Source organism: Malus sylvestris, chromosome 3, assembly GCF_916048215.2.
Source record: "Malus sylvestris chromosome 3, drMalSylv7.2, whole genome shotgun sequence".
In the NCBI taxonomy this organism is placed as follows: domain Eukaryota; kingdom Viridiplantae; phylum Streptophyta; class Magnoliopsida; order Rosales; family Rosaceae; genus Malus; species Malus sylvestris.
The window spans coordinates 24,249,571-24,274,410 of NC_062262.1; the positions used below are offsets into that span (position 1 = coordinate 24,249,571).

A 24,840-nucleotide genomic window follows, 5' to 3' on the forward strand; every position below is an offset into this window, starting at 1 on the left:
TACCATCACTAGTCAAGTTGTATATTATACACTGAGATTTTAGTTTAGCCGTTAGATTCGTGTTCTAAGGTATAAACACCAAGATTTAACGGCTAAAACTTCTGTCATGTAAGAGATACAATGGAACATTGTAAAATTTTCATAATTATATGCCGAAAGTCTTAGAGCTAGAGACATATTGATATTGATATATCGAATGGTATAGGGAGGGGCAAAAGTTGTGAAGCAGTGAGAGGTATTTCTTATTTTTCGGTGTGAATAAATAGTGAGAGGGTTAGTGATGGCTGCCATGCCACGCACAAGTGTTTGATGCTGGAGATAAAACGGCCTTGTGAAGAGGATTACAATGTGATTAGTTATAATTAAGAAAACACTTCCAAAACCCGCCAAATAGCTTCTCTGGAAAACCCGCCAACCTCCCAACTTCTTCTTCACCAAAAATCTCTCTCTCCCTCTCTCTCTCTCTCTCTCTCTCTCTCTCTCTCTCTCTCTCTCTCTCTCTCTCCTCTCTCAGCATTTTATACTTGCATTTTAGTAGCTTTCAGAATATATCGAAATCCATAGCTCCAACAACCTCCATCACCAGCATCAACCATGGCAATTCGAGGCTGAGGTACTTTGTTTAATTAATTTTCTTGTATTCTCCTCCACATTTTCAATGTTTTCTTTTCTGTTCATCTCATGATTCATTAGGCTTTTACCGTTTTTGGGTTATGTTTTTTCTCCACTATTTCATTGCTAGTTCTTTTTATAAAAAATGTGTATTAATTCATGGCTCTCGATGTTGAATCTATGAGATATAACTTGGTCTTCTTTGTTCATATCTACGATTGTCTCCAAAGCCGGCCCTGAGATTTTAAAGATTGAGGCTCTCACGTACATGAATATTTTCATGGATTACGAACTTTGGTTTTCTCTATTACAAAGATGATTTGAAAATTTATATAGGCAACTTAATATGGTAAGTATGATACGCTAAGGTACAAGGAACATAATTTACACAATATGTATCATTCTATATTTCCATAATATTGGATCAATTTATCAAACAAATATACATTCAATTGTACAAGAAACGTGGGCAATGGCAAGGAAGAATTGAGAAACAAAGATTAAAAATGATTACTAGCTATTTACCAGAAAAGAGGAGTCCAAGAGCAGTCGATAGCCTGTTTACAGTACAGTACCATAAGCTTGATTAACAAAATATAATTGTTATCATTTGCACTACAACAGAACTGATCTTTTACGACGCACAAAGAACACCGTAAATGGTTATTCACAGCGTGAACCCCCAAGCAGTAAAAGCCCTTGTCGTAAGAGATGTTTTGTCAAATGCGACGTACTCTAGTAGTTGTCAATAATTTAAGCAAAATACGCCGTAAATGCTCTTCAAGGCGTACCTTATTTGGTATTAGATACAACGTTAATGGAGTGTGGAAATACTGCAAAAACAATTACGGCAATACCAGTGCGTCATAATTTATACTGCGAAAACAAAGCCAATTGGCTGCTGTTTATCCATTTTACTTTTAATTAGTTGTCTTAGGATTAAAATGTTTAACACAACAGCAATAAACCACAACGAAAACGTTAGTGCAGAAGTTAAAAGGGTGAACAAAGTTTTGTTGAATTTTTATCAAAAGTACTATTTTAGAGTTAGAAATTTTTAACATCACATTCATCTAGATAACTGTTTTGAAGGATTCCAAGGGATCGACCTATGCAAATTTTTCTGTACTTTTATTTGCTTGGTTTCGTTGAAATTAATTTTAATTGACGAAGGATGTTTTTGTGAAACAAACCGTTGGAGCTTTCAGAGATGCAGCAACAAAAAATGGAGCAACCCGAAGAGGAGTTGAAGAATGTGAAGGAGCAATTGCAAGCAGTGGAGGTAGAAAGAGATCGAGCTGTCGATGAGCATCAAGAGACGAAAAAAGTGGCAGAAGAGGCCAACATGAGGCTTAGTGAAGAATTGGCAACGCAGAATGATGTCGGGATGCTCTCAGAATTAAGTTTCACGAAGGAGCTGCTGTCGAATGCAAGGCAAGAACTGAAGAGTAGAGCGGAGAATATTGAGTCTTTGAAACTTGAGTTGGGAAAGGCCAAAGGTTTGGAGCTCAAGTTGACTGAGAATGTAAAAACCTTTGAAGCTCAAGCGAAGACTTTATTGTCTCAAAACGAAGAAAGGATTCGGGAATTGGAGATCAAAGCGGACAATGCAAAAACCTCGGATGCTCATGCAAAGGCCTTATTGTCGGAAAGTAAAAAAAGAATTCGCGAATTGGAGATGAAACTGGCAGAGAATATGAAGTCCACTGAGGCAGAGGCTCACACAAAGGCTTTATTATTCACAAAGGAAAAAAGAATTCGGGATTTGGAGCTCAAACTGGCAGAAAAAGCGGAAATCTCCGAGCCTCACATGAAGGCTTTATTGCTCAAAAGTGAGGAAAGAATTCGGGAATTGGAGTTCGAACTGGCAGAGTATATGAAGTCCACTAACGTAGGGGCAGACACAAAGGCTTTACTGTCCGAAAATGAAAAAAAGGTTGGGGAACTTGAGGTCAAAATGGCAGAGAATGCAGAAACCTCGGAGGCTCAAACGAAGACGTTATTGCTCAAAAGTGACGAAAAAATTCAGGAATTGGAGCTCAAACTGGCAGAGAATGTGGAAACCTCTGAGGCTCATACAAAAGCTTTATTGTCAGAACGTGAAGGAAAAATTCGAGACTTGGAGCTTAAACTAGCAGAGAATGTTAGCACCTCCGAGGCTCGCGCAAAGTCTTTATTGTCTGAAAGTGAAGGAAGGATTCAGGAATTGAAGCTCAAACTGGCAGAGAAGGTGGAATCCTCTGAGGCTGAAACGAAGGCTTTATTGTCTGAAAGTGACAAGAGAATTCGAGAACTGGAAATGGAAATAGAGAAAAGGAAGCAATCAGAAGCAAGAATTCTTGATTCATTGATCACCCAAACCAACCAACTTGAACAGACCAAGGTTTTACTTGAAGAGGCAAAGTTTGAGAGTGCCTCTTTTCGCAAGAAATTGGAGAACGAAGATGAATCCGCTGAAAGTAGTCAAGATAGTAGTGCATCTCATGATCATGATCAACCCGAAAGTAATATTTCCATGAAGGAGGAATTAGAGAGTCTCAAGTCTGAGCTTCAATTGACAAAGGAGAATCTGGTTGATGTCCAAAAAAAGGAGCAACTTGCTACGTCGATGGTTGAGAAATTACTTGAGGAGATTAAAGTACTTAAACATGAACTGAAGTTGGCAACCGAAGCTGAAGAAAATGGAGGAAGGGCGATGGATGATCTGGCTTTCGCATTGAAAGAAGTTGCGACAGAAGCCAACCAGTTGAAAGATAAACTTTGCGTGAGCCAAGCAGAGTTAGAGCACTCAAGAGCACAAGAAGAGCGTCTGAATGCAATCTCAAAGAGCAACGAGGAAAGTTACAAAACGCTACTGGATGAAGCAAGGAGAGAAGCCGAAAGACACAAAAACGTTGCTGCCAGGTTGAAAATAGAACATGAAGAGTCGGTTTTGGCATGGAGCGGGAAAGAAACCGGCTTTGTTAATTGTATTAGAGGAGCCGAGGAGGATCGACATGCTGCACAACAAGAGAACTTTAGATTGCACGAGTTGCTTCTAGAGACGGATAATAGAGCCATGTTATCAAAGGAAGAAAATAGCAAGTTGCGCGATATACTTAAGCAGGCCTTAAATGAAGCAAATGTTGCAAAAGAAGCTACCGCCATTGCTCAAGCCGAAAATTCTCAACTCAAAGATACCCTGGCTGGAAAAGAGGAGGCCTTGAATTTCCTTACTCGAGAGAACGAAAATTACAGGGTAAATGAAATAGCAGCTCATGAAAATATTAAGGAGTTAAAACGGTTGCTTATTGAATCGTCAAAGAATGAGGAAAAAGAGAAAATACCAACAAAGGAGAAAGACTGCAAGAAAGAGGAGAAAGAGAAAACGCCATCAAAAGAAAAGGATTCGAAGAAGGAGGCTAAAGAGAAAACACAATCAAAGGAATTGAAGAAGGAGGTTAAGGAGAAAAAACCGCCAAAGGATGTGAAAAAGGAGGATACAGGTAAAGAGAAACCGCCATTATCAGGGGACGCAAAGAAGGAAGATAAAGAGAAAACATCGTCAAAGGATGACAAGGACACTACAACATCTCAAAATGGAAGCATATTTGGCAAAGTTTTCAGTTTCAACCTTAAGGAGCTCAAAGTTTCAAACTCGCATGAAGAAGTTGTGGATCATGACGATGATGAGATTGAACTAGACGAGGCTCTGAAAGACTCGATATTTGAGGTAGACTCTCCAGGGTCAGCTGATCACCGAAGAAATTCTTCTTCTACGTTCACAGACGATGGAGATGGGTTCCAATCAGATGATTATGATCATCTAGATGGAACTCCAGGTGAAAATTCAAGGAAAAAGAAAGCATTGCTACGAAGATTCGGAGATCTTATAAAGAGAAGCACTACTTATAGTACCAAAAAGGAACCATCGCCGGATCCGAAAAAGGAACCATCACCGGATACCAAAGAAGAAACATCACCAACCAAAAAGGAGCCTTCACCAGAATAGTCAAGCTGTATTTTTGCATTGTTCTTCTAGTTTTCAGTTAGATTTTCTGTACATCTTCATCTACTTTGTATGATTTGTACGTACTTTGTTGTAGTTATAACGTACGTATTTAGTTTTTGTTCACACAAAATATACAGCATAATTATCTCTTTCTCACCACAATATTATAACTTGATGTGCATTGTGCGATTATACATACAAGTCATTGTTGTTTCTTATAGGAATTGCACCAAGTATTATTTCACAATATTATACTAATGATCCAATTCATTAATTAATTTACTTATTCCACACATCTTTCCTTCTCATACATATTGATTTCTTCCTAAATGTCTAGCTAGGAACCCTTGGGTTGGTCTAGTGAAAAGCGAGCAAATGTTTGAAATCGTCAAGTCAAGTTTGAAATTGCGTAGATACATTCCTTGAGTCTACCGACTCTGTTTTAACATATACTGTTTCACTCAGAGGACACAAAGTTGTCACCTTTTCTGATACTGCATAGAGAGAGAGATTAATCTGCAACCTATATTCGAAAAGTATAGATGCAGTTGCAGTCCCATTCTTCGTGCCCAAATTAAGCCATATTTTAAACCAATATCTTCAACTTAAGTTACTCAAATACTTTGGGCCCTTAAGGATTTACGTAAAACAATACATCGCCATGGTGACGTTTCCTACCAAAGAAATAAAGATATACGTAAAGTTTTTGTCCACATGTTCTTCTTTAATTAGAATAACATGTTATGTGACGGTGTACTCGTGTCGTGTAAATTGTTCTCTATTTAAATAGTGGGTGAGGCAGGCCTTAGCCCGGGAGCGTGAAATACCACAACCCGGCCCACGTGCGTGGTAGGGACCTTCCATAACCTTCTTCATTTTCTTTCTTTTTCGGTAACAAAAGCTGTCACGGTTCGAACCGCCAAAAATGGCGCCTGTGAGAAGCACAGGCGCTATTGTGGCGGCAGTCTCTGTGTCAATGGCGTTGCTCTCTCTCTTCCTCTACAAGTCCAAACTCTCCTCCAAAAAGACCAAACTAACCCTGCCCTCGAAGAAAAATCACACGAATGGCCTCGTTGGTGCCATCGGCAACACCCCTCTGATCCGCATCAACAGCCTCTCTGACGCCACCGGCTGTGAAGTGAGCAATTGGGGTTTTCTCCAATTATTTTTTCTGGGTTTTCATTTGTTTCTTCAATAATTTTTGTTTCGAATTTTTGGTTTTTTTTTTTTTTTTTTTTGGTTTTTTCAGATTCTTGGGAAGTGCGAGTTTTTGAACCCGGGAGGGAGTGTGAAAGACAGAGTTGCTGTCAAAATTATTGCAGAGGTAAAAAGCTTCTTTTATCTGGCTGACAAATTTGATTGAAAAGAAATTAAAATTATGCATTTCTTGTATTTGTAAGTTAAAACTCGTGGAAAATATAACTGGCACCAGTGGTCATTAGAGTAATTCTTCTGGAAAGTAGAGTTTTTCGAAACTCGAAGGTAAGTTTTGGCAAACTCTAAGGCCCGTTCGATAACCATTTCAGTTTTTAAAAACGTGAAAGCAAAGAAAACTGAAAATAAAGGGGACTTAAAGAGTTGTTAGTGATACTTGAACATTGTTGTTTAAGCTTAAGTCGACTTAAAGAGTATAGCTTCTGAATTTTCGTTCGGTTAAATGAACTTTGTAAATTTATTTATACTGTAATCTTCAGTTGTAATGAGTTGTTGGCTGACTGTGATTGATTGGCTTACTGAGTCGCGCAAATGTTCTGATTTTTGGTTCTATACAGGCTTTGGAATCTGGAGACCTTGCTCCAGGTGGAGTAGTCACCGAGGGGAGTGCAGGAAGCACAGCTATAAGCCTTGCTACGGTCGCTCCTGCTTATGGTTGCAAATGTCACGTGGTTATACCTGATGACGCTGCTATTGAGAAGGTATTTAGAGAATGCATTTCGGATTGGCAACATTGATTCATGAACTGTTTATAAGTTACAGGTACTGTTGGGGTGTATCTGATATGAGCAAACAACAGAAACCCCGCGGTACCAGAAACCATGATCTCCCTCTCCCCAGTTTCATTTTTCCTTCAAAATAAAAAATTAGGTTCTGCGATGTGCTGAAATTTGCTTCTGTGGTGCCAACCTTTTTTGTAGTCTCAAATACTTGAAGCCCTGGGAGCGACTGTTGAAAGGGTAAGACCGGTGTCAATTACGCACAGAGACCACTTTGTGAATGTTGCTAGGCGACGGGCAACGGAAGCAAATGAATTAGCAATGAAGCATAGGAAAGATGAACAAATGAATGGCCAAGCCCTTGAGCAGACTAATGGTTTCCAATGTGATGGAGAGAAACAAAGTGTGGTCTCAAGTTACACTGGTGGTTTCTTTGCTGATCAGTTTGAAAATATGGCAAACTTCCGGGCCCACTATGAGGGTACTGGGCCTGAAATTTGGGAACAGACTGGAGGAAATGTAGATGCATTTGTGGCGGCAGCAGGAACAGGTGGTACAGTGGCTGGTGTGTCCAGGTTTCTCCAGGTCCACTACTGAAACCACTTAAATTGTTTTATTTTACTCAACTTATGCGGAAATGTAGTAGTGTTAACCGCATTTCCTTTTGTTCAACAGGAAAAGAAGTCTAATGTCAAGTGCTTCCTGATAGATCCCCCTGGTTCTGGTTTATACAATAAAGTTACAAGGGGAGTGATGTACACTAGAGAGGAGGCTGAAGGACGAAGGCTAAAAAATCCATTTGACACGATAACTGAAGGAATTGGAATCAATAGAATAACAAAGAACTTTATGATGGCAAAACTTGATGGGGCTTTCCGAGGCACAGACAAGGAAGCTGTTGAAATGTCCAGGTCATTCCATAGACTTGTTTGGTTATTCTTAGTCACCACTTTTTCATAGTGCTTTCTAATATGCCGAGAAGATGAGAAAATGGAAGCAGTTGGGATTGAATTTTTCTCAACGTCGTCTATGATTCATGTGCTGTCTAGTATATTTGTCATTTCGAAATTGGTCAAACGGTATTCTTAGTATGTTCAATCAAATTCCCATTCATGTAAGATAAAAAGTCCCAATTTCTTCCATTCACTTGGCAACGTTAAACCAAGAATATGTAGTTGTTTTTCTTGGCCTTGAGCTTGTATTGGTTAAAACTTGTTCAGGTTTCTTATGAAGAACGATGGGCTCTTTTTGGGGAGTTCTTCAGCCATGAATTGTGTTGGAGCAGTCCGAGCGGCACAGGCACTTGGTCCCGGTCACACAATTGTGACCATTTTATGCGATAGTGGGATGAGACATTTGAGCAAATTTTTCAGCGCTGAGTATCTGTCTCAATATGGTTTGACACCCTCGGCTAGCGGATTAGAGTTCCTGGGTGTTGGATGAGGTTCTGCATCAGCCAAGAGGATCCATTTCTCTCTCTGCAGTTCCATCCAAAGAGCAGCAACACTTTAGCAGTCACATTCAAGAGATTAACATGACAATTCTGTTCGATTAAATTCCCGAAGATTACATAATTTTGTACTGGCAAAATCTTTGCATCTCTTCGATTTTTCATCTACATTGTCGATTTTAGGGCGTTGAGTTCTGTATTGAAATGAATGCTTCTCTTTGAATGTTTCTCCGGGCATCCAAGTAAGTTAATACGACGCAAATCACTTGTTTAAATGACCAAATTCTATTGCGATAAATTCTGGAATGTTATTGTCAAGATACATGGCCTCCAATGTCTCGGAGATACAAAGGATCGAAACCTAACACGGGATGCAAATTTCAAATGTCTCGAGCAATTTATAACATGCGATACTCGGATCACCGGCTGTTCCACTTCTCGAACTCAGACTCATGGCAGTGTGGGTCTAACCAATCCCTGTTAGAACCCTTTGCCATGCTGCTGCTTCCTTTCCCATCGCCCACAAGCTCTCTCAGATTCTCCAACTTATTCTCTCGGCCTGCCCCGGTACTTTTCCTATCCGCTTCCTTCAGTTTCTGCTTGAACTTCTGCTTACGGCCACCAGGGTTTACCTCTTGCTGCTTTGATTGCAAAGGAGGAGCCCCGTGCGGTCCTAAGTATATCTTCTCTTCTTTTTCCGCCTGCACAAAAAGCATATATCTTCAGCAAATAAGAATAACCATTTCCATGGTCACCGAATTCAAGACTTAGGGCCATCAGATGCAAATGTATATTTCCCTTTACTCCATACAAGGAACTAGAGCACTTGCAACTGACCTTCGGAGATGGAGGTTTTGAAGCTTCCACTGTTGGAGCATCCTGATTTTGTTTATCTTGCTCTTCAACCACCAAGCTCGGAATCACGAACCCATCAGTGTCTAATGCAAAAAGCAGTCAAACATTAATCTCGAAACAGTTAAATGCACATCAAACGAATTCAGAAGGTATGTTATATTGCTGAAACCACTAAATGAAGGAAGGTGATTTCAGCACACCCCGTTTCTCCTTCTACAATCCTCTGTTTATTTCTATGTGCCTTTGACTCCATTGATATATTCAAAATAAAGGGCAGAGAAAGAAAAGAAGGTGTGCAGGGGAAGAAAAGGGTGTGCGGAAATCATTTGCCATAAAAAAATCGGTACCAATCAACCATAATGTGCCACACAAGGGAGAGAAACTTGCGCCACAAAGAGTTTCCCTAACCTATATGCCTCTAGATAATAGAAACTATGATCAGTTTATGGCTCACACTTTCCAGATGTAGAAATTGTAAACATTGATGATACAAATCAACAATAAAAAAAAAAAGGTCGTACCCAGTGCACAAAGCTCCCGCTTTACGCAGGGTCTGGGAGAGGTGAATGTCGGCTAGCCTTACCCTCATTTATGGAGAGGCTGCTCCCAAGTCTCGAACCCGAGACCTACCGCTCATGGGCGAAGGCACTTGCCATCGCACCAAGTGCAACCTCTTATACAAATCAACAATAATTGAGTAAAAAATATTTAGAATCCTAAAAGTACATGTGTAAAGGGGCCAATTCGATAACCATTTCGTTTTTCATTTTTGGTTCACCTTTTGTGTTTGTGTTGGACGGGAAATACAAGGGAAATGAGGAGATGAAGAGTGGATGAAGGATGGTCGGAGTAACGTAGAAGAAATGCATAAAGAAAGGCACACAAACTAAAAACCAAAAACTATTTTAAATTGTTTTTACTTCTAAGATTTTGATTTCAATCATTCATCTTTTATTTCTTCCCCTCTCTCCCATCTCCCTTCTTCATCATCCCTCCTTACCCTCATATGTTTTCCTCATATCTCAAGAACAAAAACTGAAACCAAAAACTAAAAACAAAATGATTATCAGACGGACCCTAAGTTCCAATCCACGTTCAGAACTTTGGTGCCCATTTACACTAAAACTCGCGCACAACGCAAAATCCACGTACTAAATACCACAAGTTACTGATCCTGTAGCCAAGAATGTAGCTAACAGACTACGTTGCAATGCCAAAACAACATCTAACACCAAATAATTAGAAACCAAAATGTGTAAGCATAACCCAATTTCAATAGAAGCAACCAATTCCCAGATGCAGCACAATGTGCATAACACAATAAGTGGCTGAGGATAAACTGATTTTTTCCAAAACTAAATGAAACCCATAGAGATTATGCAAAAATATCACAATCTATCTATTAAACTTTCCACCAAATTTTCTCAGTAACCAAACAAGGAGATTATATGAAAAGAAGATGAAACCACAGATGGGAAAAGTGAAACATATCATACCCCACTCATCTTCTTCTTCGAGAGGTGGAGTGGTTCGCACTGGAGAGGGGTCCATGGGACGCTGATGATCATGGATTTGACAAGCCACAGGGCGCAAAAGCCCAGATCAAGATCAATAGAACGGCTCAAATCCAATCACCAACAGCAACACAACTCCCAAATGAGAGTCTTCCGCAAATCTGATGAATCGCAAAACCAGCTTATTGTTTTCAGAAAAACATAAGCAATGCCCAAACGTTTTAAAACCCTAACCCTCTTTTGCCAAAATTCTTCAAAAAATTTTTTTAAGTAAAATTGTTTTCTTTGGTTGGTTGGCAGCTTTGGGCTAAATGATATTTTCGTCATTGACGGGAAGTTGATTTCTCGGATGACTTTTATTATTCAGGCTTTACTTATTATTCTATTATTATTCTATTTATTATCCATTTTTTAGTTAAAATTATCTTTAAAATTATGATAACTTTGGTTTATGATATTTAAAATCGATAAAATTAGTCTCTTAGTTTGTCCATCATCAATCATTTTGGTCATTATGTGAAAAATCTTTGTTAAATAATAATCAAATGACAACAATACTCTTCATTTAATAAACAATTGGTCAAAATGATTTTACAAAAAAATGAGGGGATTTTTGTCACTTTACCTTATTTAACAGAGATTTGTCATGAAATAACCAAAATGATTGATGGTGGACAAACTCAGCAACCCGTTCTATCGATTTTAAATCTCATGGACCAAAGTGAGGACTTATGTCAATCTCAGAGACCATTTTGGTTAAAAAAACCTTTAATACCGTTAGATGAGTTTAAATTTCGAGATCTATATAATGGATAGACACAAATCTCAAAATTAAACTCATCTAACGGTGATAAATAGGGTATTAAGCATTACCACTTCTTGAGGGTTGTGAACAAAAATGCATCCTAAGCAGCGGAGGTTTGTTGAGAAATAATGTTGGCTAGAATATGGACACATGGCACGTCTGTTAAATGGTATTGAAGCCAAGAGAAAAATATTAGGAGTGGTCAGATTGTAGACGACTGATGCTAGCAATACTCTTTGAAGCGAAATACAAAATTGTGGTGAATATGTTGTCTTTAGTCTCTCCACTAGATTGACCGACTCCATAAGTCTTGACATTAGACATGGATCATGGCATGGCTTGACCTTGCACCTTACCAACATGGAAGGAAAGACAATGCGATGTTGGCTTCAAAGAGCAATGCTAGCTTCATTCGAAAGGTGCAGGGCAAGCTATGTTGGACATGTTGGCAAGCTGCGACACTTCGTTGAGACATATATATGTGTTCGGGCAAGTTAGGATGTGAGTTGTACGCAGCGTGTTCATAAGGTTGCAGAAGGCAGTAAGTGTGGAGTGCTTGCAGTTAAAGATTCGATTTTTTAGTTTATGTAAGCAAGCTTCCGCTTTTAATTGTTAATAAATCATATGTTATACTCAAATTATCTGAAATAAGACAAAATTTTCCATAATTCCCTTTCTTTCTCTGCCACATGGACTCCACATAAGCATGTTAAAAAAATTCAAGTAATGTGGGATATTTAGTTGAGTTTTAGAGTGTTAAAGAGAAACGAATTGAATTCTAGAGAAAGAGTTGAAACTAAAATCAAGTTCAAAGGACTTTATAAAAAATAAACCTTAAATTAATAAAAATCAACCACTTGTACTGTTTTCATTATTCTCAGAATCAAAAGTAACAAGAAAATGACACAACACTTTGAATTCAAGACATATTGAATGTCTTTATACATGATTACATTTGTGCACGAGTAAATTATTAAAGTGCACTCAAAGTGGGGAAAATAGTAGGGATGATTGCTAATTGCAATTAACTTTTTATAAAGCATTTGTGTATTGACCTAATTACCATAGAGATGTACTCAACGATTATATAAAAAAGAAAGTTTTGTTGTAGAAATGGATGTCCACTCAAATAATGGGCAAGTTGCCCTTCCACTATTTAGCATGTGATTTACTTGTATAAAAACAAGCCTTATGAAACACAACAAAGTGATAGATAGATGTGAGGAGTTCACGGGAAAGAAAGAGAGGAAGGAAGGAAGAGGAAGAGAGAGAAGGAAGAGGAAGAGAGGGAATAGAGGAAGATGAGAGGAGATAATAGAGAGAGTTATCTTTGTACTCCTATTATTTCAAATTATAATGAAAGCACCGTTGCTGCCCCGAGGACGTACTCCAGTCACACTGACTGTAGAGGAACCTCGTAAATTTTGTGTCTTGTTTCATTTATTCCACTGCACCCACAGTCGATTTTACAACACGTTATCAGCACGAGAAGCTCTCATGTCAGTGGAAAGCACAACGCCACAAATCCTGTTCACCTCCTTCAGCTGGAATCTCATAGATAAGAAACAATTTTCATTTCATCTTCAAATCTCAATACAATTGATTTACTTGAAGCAACTATATATATTGTTGTATGACTGTATATCATCATTTGCAGAAGCAAAAGAGTACATACTCAAAATTCGTAAAGAATTTGACAGCCATGTAAACAGCCTCTGAACTCCAACTTGCGGACCTCGGATTAAAATACTTTCTTCTTGAAAGTTGTTCGTCCACTCAGTATCTACAACATATCAAAATTTCAGAAAACTTTAACGGTGCGATCGTTGCAGATGTCTGAAATACTAAACCAGTTTCCAATTTCCGCAGAAAACTGGACAGCCACCTTATGAGTACCATAACTCTATTTCTGTAGCTCAAATCGAAATTGTTTCTTCACGAAAGTTGTTTGGTATCCTCTTATCCATATCATACTAAAATTTGAACTAAATCTAACGGTTTGATCTTCTCATAAGTTGCAGACACTCTTGACTCCAAAACTTATGGGAACCGTTTCGACTTTTTCGAAACTCACCGGAGGAGGAACACCAATTGGAACTTATTGTTACTTTTACTTCCTGAGTAACTAACAGGACTTGTTGTTGTGAAATGAAAACATTAATAAAATAAGGACAATTTGAATGGGTGCCCCGACAGAAGTGAAGGGAAGAAATAATAAAAAAATAATAATAAAGTTTATAGTGGGAAGTTGATGAGACCATCACCATTATGAAAAGAAATAATAAAATTATATATTTATTTATGTGCATGGTGTTGGTTTAAAGCCCATGTCACAAGTTCTATTTATTTAAAGCAATTTATTTATAGTGGGTAGAATTATTACCCTGCTTTAAAGCTTTGATATTTATGTGAATGGTGCTGAATCAAAGCCCTTGTCACAAGCTTTATTTACTTTAAAGCAATTTATTTACCATGGACGGTTTTACCGCCTATTGCTTTAAGTTTTGATGGTGCTGAATTAAAGCCCTTGTCACAAACTTTATTTACTTAAATGCAATTTATTCATTATGGCTGGAATTACCGTCTATTGCTTTAATTTATTTATTGTACTTATCTTTTGTTACTATGAGTATATACAGGACCTGAAGTTCCTTGATCAGATCAGAACCTGCAGTTTCTTGATCCTCATCATATAAAATGATTGGACCTGAAGTTCCATCATACAAAAGGATCTGGCATGAAGTCCCTTGATCCTGAAGATCAGGACATGAAGTTCCTAGATGAGTACCATAAGTTTGAAGTGCCGCAGTGCCTTAACTTAATTGTAATAAAAGCCATAAGAGTCTCAGTTTACAGACTATTAAATAAGGACCAGAAGTTCCTTATGTCCATACTCAAAATGGTTTAGCAGAAGCCTTTATTAAGCGAATGAAATTGATTTCCCGCGCTCTGCTCATGAAAACGAAATTGCCAATTTTCTACATGGGGACATGTAAACTTTACATGATGCATTATTAATTCGGTTGAGACATGTTACCGACCATCAATACTTCTCAGTACAACTCGGGTTTGAACCAACCAAACATTATACATTTACGAGTTTTTGGTTGTGTTGTCTATGTGCCCGTAAGACTGCCACAACGTACTGAAATGAGGCATCATTGCAGATTAGGCATTGATGTTGAACACCATCTATCATTCAATATTTGGAATTCTTGATTGGGGATATGTTTACCGCATGGTTTGCGGACTGTCATTTTGATAAGACAATTTTCCCGCCATTAGGGGGAGAAAATAACATCGTTCCAGAAGAACAATGAGAAAATATCATTCCAGAAGAATGATGAGAAACGACCGTTCCAGAAGAACGAAGATAATTTGTCTTATTCACGAAACAAACAATGAGAAAATGAAATTGAAATAATTGAATGATGCAACGAAAGTGATGAAATCATATATACTTACTGCAAATGTGCCTACAAGAATTGATGTCTCTGTTGGACAAAATAATGAGACAGTAAATGATTTATCTATTGCACGCCTGAAGCGTGGCAGATTTTTAGACTCAAAAGGTTCAGTTATTCGAAAGAAGAATAATATGGCACTACTGAACTATTGCATTCCCGAAGCATAACTGTTGCATGCCAGAAGCATGACAGTCGCTGCATGGATACACGTCCCAGATAGGACAATCCACAGACATAGGAATATTGATGTCTCATACATGAAGCATAATAGACATATAGGTTCCAAAGACTCAACTCCCGGAAGTGGAGATTAAAATCCAAGCTCTATAATGCTCAAGAGGAGGTTATGATCCACATTCTCTAAATTATGACTATCCTGGAAGAGATAGCGTCATGCCCTTGAAGAGGCAATGGATATCCAAAGAAATGAAAAGTTTTTATGCATGCGCGTGCACATGAGAATATGGGATCACGGATTGATGATAACCAATGGTAATTTTGGTTTTTACAAGTAGCTACTAAATTCATCAATGAGCTGTGTTAATATTGAGTCACGTTCTTTTGTTCGTCGACAAAAGAAAAATTATTGGCAAAAAATGGAGAAAGGCAATTCCATTACAATTTTGTAAGAACGTGGGCAAATGAACCTATATATATTTGAATACAATACAAATAGCCAAAGGATGTTGAACCAAGGAGGTTATATATGGGCATTTGTAATATAGTGTAATACACTTACATGATATGACACAAGGTTGTAAACGAGTTCATATGAATGGAGAATTATATACGAAGGGTTGTGAGTCGCCCACATTATATCTCCATAAGTAAATCCCTCAAGTATACATGGGAGCAAATTGCTCTGTATAAATTCCAAAGAAAAATGTGTCATGAAGTGTAGAAAATCCTTGAAGGATTCAAATTGCTTGAAGGAAGCCCCTGAAGGGTAAAGCATAAAATATATACTCAATATCAATGGATGATATAAATTGCCTTAGTGAGTACTATCATTATGATATTGTTGCAACATACTAAAATCTCTTGCAAGAGTCAATGACATTAAATTATAACTCTTGAAGAGTTGATGATATTAAATTGGGACTCCTGAATAGTCTAGAAAAATTATAAAGTGTTGAAGGAATTATTGTCTCGAGCTGCAGATCGAACAATCTACCAACACGAATCTTATCCATGATATTTATGATATTAAAAGAACCATATGGATTGAAGATTATGAGTTGAATACTCATATGATGAAGACACTAAGAATAATCATTTATCTTCGTGAGGGTAAAGATAAATTAATATTTGGTCCAGAAGTACCATATCTTAGTGAAGTATATGCTTTATTGTATTTGGCACAATACATTGAATGAAATAAAGCTTATTTATTAATATCTCCAAGAAATTACAGATATATACATACACATGAGCTAAAACAAACAAACAGGATGGAGCCTTCACAAAGGTTGCTCATGTGAAGCCTCAGTACTCGGAAGTACCCCAGAAGGGGGAGGCACTGGAGATTGATCATGTGGCACCCCAGTACTTAGCAAAACACCAGAAGGGGAAGGCATCAGTTGCTTTCGGAATCTAGCAACGAACCTCTGGTGATCACTTTGAATCCGACTTTCAGATTCCTGCAGTTGGACGAGCTTTCTTTTCATGCTCGTAGAGTAACTATTTGCAAGCACGTGTAACACCCTATTCTCGTGCTTGAGCCCTCTGATCTCTTGTTTAAGACTTGCCACTTCCGCCATCAATGATTCAACTTGGCGAGTCTGAGCAAGTAGGCGTTGGCCCATATTGGACACAGAGCCAGCACACTGAACACTGAGAGCCAAGGAGTCTTGAACGGCCGACTCTTCAGACCGTTCTGAAAGGATCTTGTTATCCCTTGGAGTAAGAAGATTCCTAGCTACCACAGTAGCGGTTATGTTATTCTTCATCATAGAGTCCCCAACCGTAAGAGGACCATTAGAAGATAAGAAGGACGGGCGCCATATATTATCCTGACGCTGCTCGTCTATATCACTCCTAAGACTCAAATCTAAGCAAATGTTAGATGGGCAAGTCATTTTTCAGAAATGATGAAGGAAAAACAGAGGTCAAATAAAATTTCAAAGGTGCAAGATAGGGGAAATTTCTACAAGCAGCAACTTTCTGAGCATACTCTTGAACACAATTGATGTCTCTATAAAAGAAGAGGCAACAGAGCCGCTTGTTCAAAGATCGAAGAGGCACCGCTCTCCGAATTTCAAAAGCCAGATTTTTCTGAATAAAGTTCGTTGGCATTTTTCAGACGTAATCTCAGCTTTTTCAGATGTCGCGTGCAATTTTGTCAAAGATCTCTGACAAAGTTGAAAACGCGTAAATCTTACTGTTCTATTTACACCACAGTTGCTGACAAGAGTAAAAGCACAGCACCACCACTTGCTATTGAGAAATCTCTATATATGTCGACCTTTGTTCTCCATAACAAGGCAGACCCGCAACACTGCAAGAATACCTAACTCTTCCTCATCTCCGAGAATGCATCTTCAACATAGCATCTCGAAATACTCAGTTTTCTTCCTCTCCGAGAATACCTCTTCAAACATGTCACACCAGAGCAAGATTATCACATATCTTCAGGGACCAGAGCAAGATTATCTCATATCATGCAATCTCCCTGTCCTTTCCTTTGTCCATGTTCTTGCCTGCAAAGACAAGGATAAGGAAAGCAATATGTCGGAACCTCCACTCAAACTCCCGGTAAGGAACCGATTGCCTGGAACCTTTCCTGATTGCTTACCTAGTATTGCTCTCGAGTAGTCATCTTCAACGGTTGGAGTTGGGTCTCCAGTCACCAAGAAGTGATGAACCATCCAAATGCAAGGGTTTGCATTCCACTTCTGCACCAGGGGACAAATCCTACAAGAGAAGATGCCACATATGCATGGGGGGAAAAGCAGTGAAAATACTACTTAAGCAAGGGGAGCAAGTAAGGAAAGTGAAAATGATACATTGAAGCATGTGGAGACAAGCGCAACAAACGCGTGCTGATTCATCCCTGATAAAACTGAAGATCACTTGCCACATGAAGCTCCTCATGGTCCAATTTCATTCAAGATCAAGCCTCGAAGGTCCTTAAAGAAATCACAAGTCCGATTCAAGATCAAGTGTTCACTACTCTTGAATCAAATTCCACTCCAGATAAAAGGAGTAAATTCAGACCTTTGGATGCTAGTCTAGCAGAAAGTCCTACAACCCAGTTCAAGAAAAAGCCTGTGGAAAGTTAACAACAAGTAAAGCAACTCTTTTAGCAACTCTTCTTACTAAGAGACTAAAGCAGAACGATCAACGATCAACCTAAATGATTTGAAATCTGGGGGAGATACTCATCAGGGGGAGCATTCAAAACAAATCAAGATTTTAACGAGTCAATCGAAGACTTGTGGCCATCCAAGGGGGAGTGTTGTAGAAATGGATGTCCACTCAAATAATGGGCAAGTTGCCCTTCCACTATTTAGCATGTGATTTACTTGTATAAAAACAAGCCTTATGAAACACAACAAAGTGATAGATAGATGTGAGGAGTTCACGGGAAAGAAAGAGAGGAAGGAAGGAAGAGGAAGAGAGAGAAGGAAGAGGAAGAGAGGGAATAGAGGAAGATGAGAGGAGATAATAGAGAGAGTTATCTTTGTACTCCTATTATTTCAAATTATAATGAAAGCACCGTTGCTGCCCCGAGGACGTACTCCAGTCACACTGACTGTAGAGGAACCTCGTAAATTTTGTGTCTTGTTTCATTTATTCCACTGCACCCACAGTTGATTTTACAACAAGTTTGATTTGTCTTCTCATTATTCAAATAAACTTTATGTGAATTGTGATAATATTTTGTTGTCCCATTAGAAATTCGGAATCACGATCTTATCTTGCTCCATAATCTAAACTAATCAATCAAATTCTGAATCTAGCAATGGTTTTTTTTTATTTTTTTTTTTGTTTTTTTTCATGTGTCAAAAATCAACTAGCAATTGATTACCGGTAACTGTATCTTTTTTGTTGAATGAGTTTTCCACTTCAACTCACTTGAATATAATAACTACATATTTGAGCCATAGACCCTAACTCCATTAGTGTGGATGAGATCTTGTTGGTATGTTATTTTGCATGTGGTCAATTTAAATACAGTGGCGGATTTAGAATTCTAATCTTGAAAAATTTTACTTGTTTAGGCTGCTCTAAACCCAAAAAACAAAAAAAAAAGGAAGGGGCTAGTGTAAAACATCCAAGTTTTATCTAAATGAAAATTGTGCACATAGCATGCAAATATTTTTAGTGAGAAAATTTGTTGAGCACTAGGTTGAGTCTATCGTCATCTATGTTCGTGTTGAAAAAAATGCCAAAGCAATCTACCGAGTGATGTCGAGACTTTGTGCCAAGTGTTGCAATACATCTTGCCAAATGTTGTCGAAATATTCATAGAAGGCATTTTATCAAACACTTAATAGGCACTAAAAGATCACTTATCTAACATTCAAAGGGTCGCCGAATGACCTTCACATGCTTTTACTTGGCTTTAGGAGGGTCCCAACTCTCTACGTAGATTTGCACATGATTAAACCTATGTTTTTTTTTTTAACAAATGATATTATTTACACTAAAAGGGTGGGCTTAACCTCACAATGAGCTAGCAATAATGTGGTTTAAATTCGTTTTTGGCGAGAATCAAACCTAAGACTTCTCATAATACAAGTGAAGAAGAATGCCACTAAACTGTAGTACTAAATGGCGCTTAAACCTATGTTTGTAAATATTCTAACTTACACATCCCGACCTAGATCGAGGCATGCTGGCCGTCACGTGAGGGTGACATAGCCATGTGCACAGTGCGGAAGCAATAGAGATATAAGGAAATATGAATAGCTAAAAACCAAATCAACTAGAGCACTAGATAAGATAAGGTGCAAGTGTGATATTAAGTGTGAGTTCACAATCAGAGCATAAGTAGCCTAAGTGCAGTCTAGCAAGATGAATACTAATTATACAACCACAAAGATAATCCTACATTGGTGATAATCTGTCAGAGCTGCCGTGAATTCCTCGTAAGCCACCGACAAGCACTCCTAACTAGAACTTGGAGGGGTGCAAAATAGAAAGTGTGAGTGGGCAAAAACAAACTTTTTCAAAACCATTTCATTTAACAAAAGTTTTAACCTCGCGCCATAAAACCTGTATAATTTCTCAAAAAAATAATATATGCTATATCAGAAATTATGCTCAGGATGAAAATCCATAGAAATATACCACGCCAAAGTATCTCAATGAAATGCCATAAGTAATCTAGTTAAAATATATCAATGCCAGTTATTATATCAGCCGGATCCATCTGACGTGACCTACACGGCTGTGCCTATAACTGATAACCAATCTCAATCATATCAAATCCTGCACACGAGTCGAAACCACCTAAAATGGTCTGTACAACAAGACTATGTGTAAAATAAATATGCTCTAGTGCTACGATTACGTGAAGACTGTGCGAATAATTGCGGGTCACCTATGAGTCGAAACCACCTATAGTGGTCTGTACGACAGGACTGTGCACCTAACTTGGATCCAAGGTGAGCGTATGGTGTGGGAGGTGAACATCACATGAAGGCCTGTGCCCTGGCCACGGGCGGGAGCACTAACAGCAGGGTACATGTTTATAAATTCTCAACACATCTCACATAATCATCAATTCACATATAAACAATCTACAACTTACCTGAGCGTCCACAACGTCAAATCACATTATGCATACTATAGTAATTCATACTCTAAATATAACTCAATATGCATGGCATTTCAAAACATAATTTCATTTAAACGCATTTTCTGGGAAAAATACCAAGTATATAAGTATATACTGAAAACTAAAAGCCTACTCACTGATATGTGGAAGGGTCGTAACCCCCGAGCCTTACGTGACTGTGCTTGTCCTCAGGATATGTCTAACCTATATGCAAAACAACTATATAAATGTTATTTAAAGCACACAACCAAAACTAGCTAATAACTTCTTATACAATGGTCAAATAGGGTGTTTGAATATACCAACGTGATTTACTCAACATCATGAACATCCTTATATTTTTAAAATAATTTTTGGATGTCCCACGCGCCGGCCAAGGCACGGCTAGACTCGTCACCACATGTGGCCAAACCCTAACTGAGTGTTGACCCCAAAAACTACTAAGCCTACGTGGCGCACAAGCCGAGTAATTAATAAGTTAACTATGTCCTCTGGTTGCTTGCAATGCGTGCCAACTCGTCAGCCGAGGAGTACAATGTATTGTTGTTGCGTTGAGCGCACAACTGACTTCTCGATCTTGCGACTGCGATCGAGGAAGGAACATTCTCGACCTTAGGGTTCTAGAGCTTGAAGACAAGGCTGCTAGTTCTACGAAGTTCACAAATCGTCAACGCCGAATTCGATCACGATGATTATGTTCATAAGAGTATAAGCACGTCGAATCGATACCGGAGTATAGGGACACAAATACTTAAAACAAATGTACGTCTTGATTGTGAAAGTGGTTCGGCCGTCAGAATGTCGAACTCTAAAACCTACTTGCGAATACCCAATCATAAACAACTCGGCGTTCAATGTGCCAAGCCCTAGTAACACCTCACTTCACAAAGAAGGCTGATGAGATGACCTCTGCCAATAAGGATCCGAAAATTCTTCTTGACCGAGACTTGGATAGATAACCAGTCGACCCTGTTACAGTGTTGTTTATCCAAACTGAAGGTGCTTCAAGGTCGGCTAATTCTACGGCAACAGTGCTGTTTGTCCAAACTAAAGATGTTCGCCGGTTGCCTCCACAGTGTTGTTTATCCAAACTGAAGGTATGTCGGCGGAAAAAGAAAGTAAACATCTCAAGGTTGCTGAGAGGTTTTGCATAGAGCGAGAGTTTGCACATAGCAGTTTGTGTGTTGAGTTAGAGGTGTCCAGTTTCCGTTGCCACTACCTATGTATTCATAAGAGTATAAGCACGTCGAATCGATACCGGAGTATAGGGACACAAATACTTAAAACAAATGTACGTCTTGATTGTGAAAGTGGTTCGGCCGTCAGAATGTCGAACTCTAAAACCTACTTGCGAATACCCAATCATAAACAACTCGGCGTTCAATGTGCCAAGCCCTAGTAACACCTCACTTCGCAGAGAAGGCTGATGAGATGACCTCTGCCAATAAGGATCTGAAAATTCTTCTTGACCGAGACTTGGATAGATAACCAGTCGACCCTGTTACAGTGCTGTTTATCCAAACTGAAGGTGTTTCAAGGTCGGCTAATTCTACGACAACAGTGCTGTTTGTCCAAACTAAAGATGTTCGCCGGTTGCCTCCACAGTGTTGTTTATCCAAACTGAAGGTATGTCGGCGGAAAAAGAAAGTAAACATCTCAAGGTTGTTGAGAGGTTTTGCATAGAGCGAGAGTTTGCGCATAGCAGTTTGTGTGTTGAGTTGGAGGTGTCCATTTTCCGTTGCCACTACCTCTGTATTTATAGTAGCTGTCCTTCACTTGGCATGGTATAGACTTGTAGAATTTGATTTCAATTCAAACTCGTCAGCCAATACTTTAGTCAAAGACTTCTCAAGATAGGCGAGAGCCTATCCTTTAGCCGTCATCATCATCTGACTCTATTTCACCATTATTAAAAAAACACATTTGTTTTTTCTTCCTTATCCTTTGCATGCCTCAAAAGAAACCGTGCCCTCAAACTATCTCCTAGTTCAGTTAGGAACCGTGCCCTCACATCAATGTTTTCCTTCTGTATTTCCACCATGTTGATCCAGGTGGATTTTATGCATGTAAAGTTTCATGGGATAAAATCCCAACAAGCACATTCACGTGGCCACATCCAAAAGCATATACCATTTGGCACCATATTTATCTGCTGCCGCATATCCCAATATTCCATATGTTCAAATCCATTGGGATATAGACAAATATTAGGTTTAAACAATTTAATATATTTTTAAGAGATAATATCATGATTAAAATCACAACGTTATTTCTCAATAATAATTGAAAATCATTTCAACTACCTTGTCATTCGACGGACGTCGATTACTCGGGCCGATAGTGTAAAATCGGGTCCAAACACTGAGCCTAACGACCGTTAGGAATAGTCCGTTAAAACCTTAATAAAAGTTAACGGCGTTACCTGACGCCGTTAGAATATTCCATCAGACTTGACAGAATATTCTTCTTCGTCTTCCTTGGTTTGCTGAAGACCGTCACCGTCACCGGCGCCGCTGCGATCGCCGGTTTCTGGAAAATATTCAAACCTTCATTTCTCACTCATTTTTGCACCAAAATCCATGAAATTTGTCTTAAAATGAAGCTTAGAGTGAGTAGAACACATTCTTACCACTTTCAAGCCTTGAAATCCACGGGATCTCACAGGAGAAACCTCGATAATCTGGCCAAAATTTGAAACTTGTCAAACTAAGCTTCCCGACGTCCAAAACACTCAAACTTTCTTCCCCGAGGTTCGTGAAGATGTTGTAAAGCTTCTTAGGACCTCAAAACTCCTTGAAAAGTCCACAATTACGATCACATGAACATTGCTCAAAATCGGGTTTCTTGGTTTCTCAGGAAAACGAAGGCTTCACGTCCAATGAAAGGTATGGATGGGTACCTAAGCTCACAAGGAACACGAAAGCAGGCTCCTCGACGTCGATTCGGGAAGAAATGGTCTGGTTTGAGGTTTGTCTGTATAGTTGTACGAACTTTCAGAAAAATCCGAGAGCAGGATAGAGAGAAGGGCCAATGGGGTTGTTTGGGTGTGTGTGTGTGTGGTCCTAGTTTGGGCTACCAACCAAAACAAACAAAAGCTTAAGTCCTAAATAGGTCCAAACACTTAGGAAAGATTTTAATTGGTCCGAATCCTTAGCCCAATAACATAGACCACCACCAACACACTTAAGGGCAATTTAGTCATTTCATGCCATCGATAAAAAAATTAATTTGGGATGGACTATGATACTAAAGACTATCAAAAATTAAAAAACAAAATCACGATTTTTATAATTTGGTTAAATTTTGAACCAATCTATCTATAAAACAAAGTTTAAAATAATTTCATGATCATTGACTCTAATTTCATTTTCTCTAAAAAGATATTACTTCAAATTTATCGAACAATCATTAGATTAAAAAAAAAATTGTTGAAAGGAAAAAAGAAAACAAAGAAAAAAGTAAAATATACGATTAAAATGGCAACCAAAAAGCATGTAACTTTTTGTTTTTTTTTCTTTGGATGAAACCGAATGCATGTAGGTACTTGTATTAAATCTATATACATGCATGTATTCCTGGTGTGAACGTGAAGGTAATGGATACCTGACAAGTGCAGTGCAGCCAGCAAAATGGTCCCGAGACAGGAAATGGGTTTCCATTACAACATGAACATGGTAGCTAACCAAATGGACCAAAGTTTTAAAAACATTATTTATCTGTGAGATTCATCATTCATAGCAGACAATATAAAATGGGGCATTATAATTACATACTAATACTCATGTATCTTTCCTTTAATTTTGGAGTCCTGTCTAATTTTAACAGCAGTGGTATATAGAAATTTCTTATAGTGATTCAGTATATAAGATATTTTGAATTTTTTTTACAATTAATTTTTTGTTCAAAAGTAAAAGGTTTAATATCTAACCGTTAAAAAGTATATTTTCACTTGTTTGTACCATACTTGACCAATCCCGAAACTACAGAGCACCGGCCAACGCTATACTGTCAAGGACCCAGAAGAGTTCCCCTCCGACCAGGAGGCCAATCACTACTCGACACGTGTCAAGATTAGAAGCCAATCAGAGCGCAGCACGTGTCAACATCAAGAACCAATCATAACATGACACATGTCAATGTGACAAAGCTACAAGTTTTTCTATAAATAGGGGTCATTCCCCCACAATATTGCCTAATGCCATTTTGTGTTAAATCATTCACAAGAACTCACTAAATTGAGAGCTTGATCCTTTGTACTTGTGTAAGCCCTTCACTACTAATAAGAACTCCTCTACTCCGTGGACGTAGCCAATCTGGGTGAACCACGTACATCCTGTGTTTGCTTCTCTGTCTCTATTCATTTACGTACTTATCCTCACTAGTGACTGAAGCAACCAAGCAACCAAGCGAAGGTCACAAAACCTGAC

General features: G+C 38.5%; 3 protein-coding genes across 5 annotated transcripts; 2 read left to right on the forward strand and 1 right to left on the reverse strand.

Moving 5' to 3' along the window:
• Window positions 1-504: 504 nt before the first annotated feature.
• On the forward strand, window positions 505-4,773 carry LOC126616038 (putative WEB family protein At1g65010, chloroplastic). Of its 3 annotated transcripts, XM_050283984.1 has the most exons (3): window positions 511-613; window positions 1,786-2,668; window positions 2,843-4,773. In XM_050283984.1, exons 2-3 carry the CDS (start codon window positions 1,823-1,825, stop codon window positions 4,601-4,603), a joined length of 2,607 nt encoding a protein of 868 aa, XP_050139941.1. In that variant the 5' UTR covers window positions 511-613; window positions 1,786-1,822; the 3' UTR covers window positions 4,604-4,773. The 3 variants fall into 3 exon arrangements, with proteins under 3 accessions (XP_050139940.1, XP_050139941.1, XP_050139939.1); XM_050283983.1 differs by having other exon boundaries at window positions 505-613; window positions 1,821-4,773; XM_050283982.1 differs by having other exon boundaries at window positions 1,786-4,773.
• Window positions 4,774-5,477: 704 nt separating this feature from the next.
• Window positions 5,478-8,285, forward strand: LOC126616039 (cysteine synthase 2-like). Its single transcript, XM_050283985.1, has 6 exons — window positions 5,478-5,741; window positions 5,853-5,927; window positions 6,376-6,519; window positions 6,739-7,122; window positions 7,213-7,448; window positions 7,758-8,285. The coding sequence occupies exons 1-6, from the start codon at window positions 5,529-5,531 to the stop codon at window positions 7,978-7,980; spliced, it is 1,275 nt and encodes a 424-aa protein (XP_050139942.1). The 5' UTR covers window positions 5,478-5,528; the 3' UTR covers window positions 7,981-8,285.
• On the reverse strand, window positions 8,254-10,677 carry LOC126616046 (uncharacterized). Its single transcript, XM_050284007.1, has 3 exons — window positions 10,339-10,677; window positions 8,825-8,925; window positions 8,254-8,688 (listed from the first exon to the last, which is right to left on the reverse strand). The coding sequence occupies exons 1-3, from the start codon at window positions 10,391-10,393 to the stop codon at window positions 8,407-8,409; spliced, it is 438 nt and encodes a 145-aa protein (XP_050139964.1). The 5' UTR covers window positions 10,394-10,677; the 3' UTR covers window positions 8,254-8,406.
• Window positions 10,678-24,840: the final 14,163 nt, after the last annotated feature.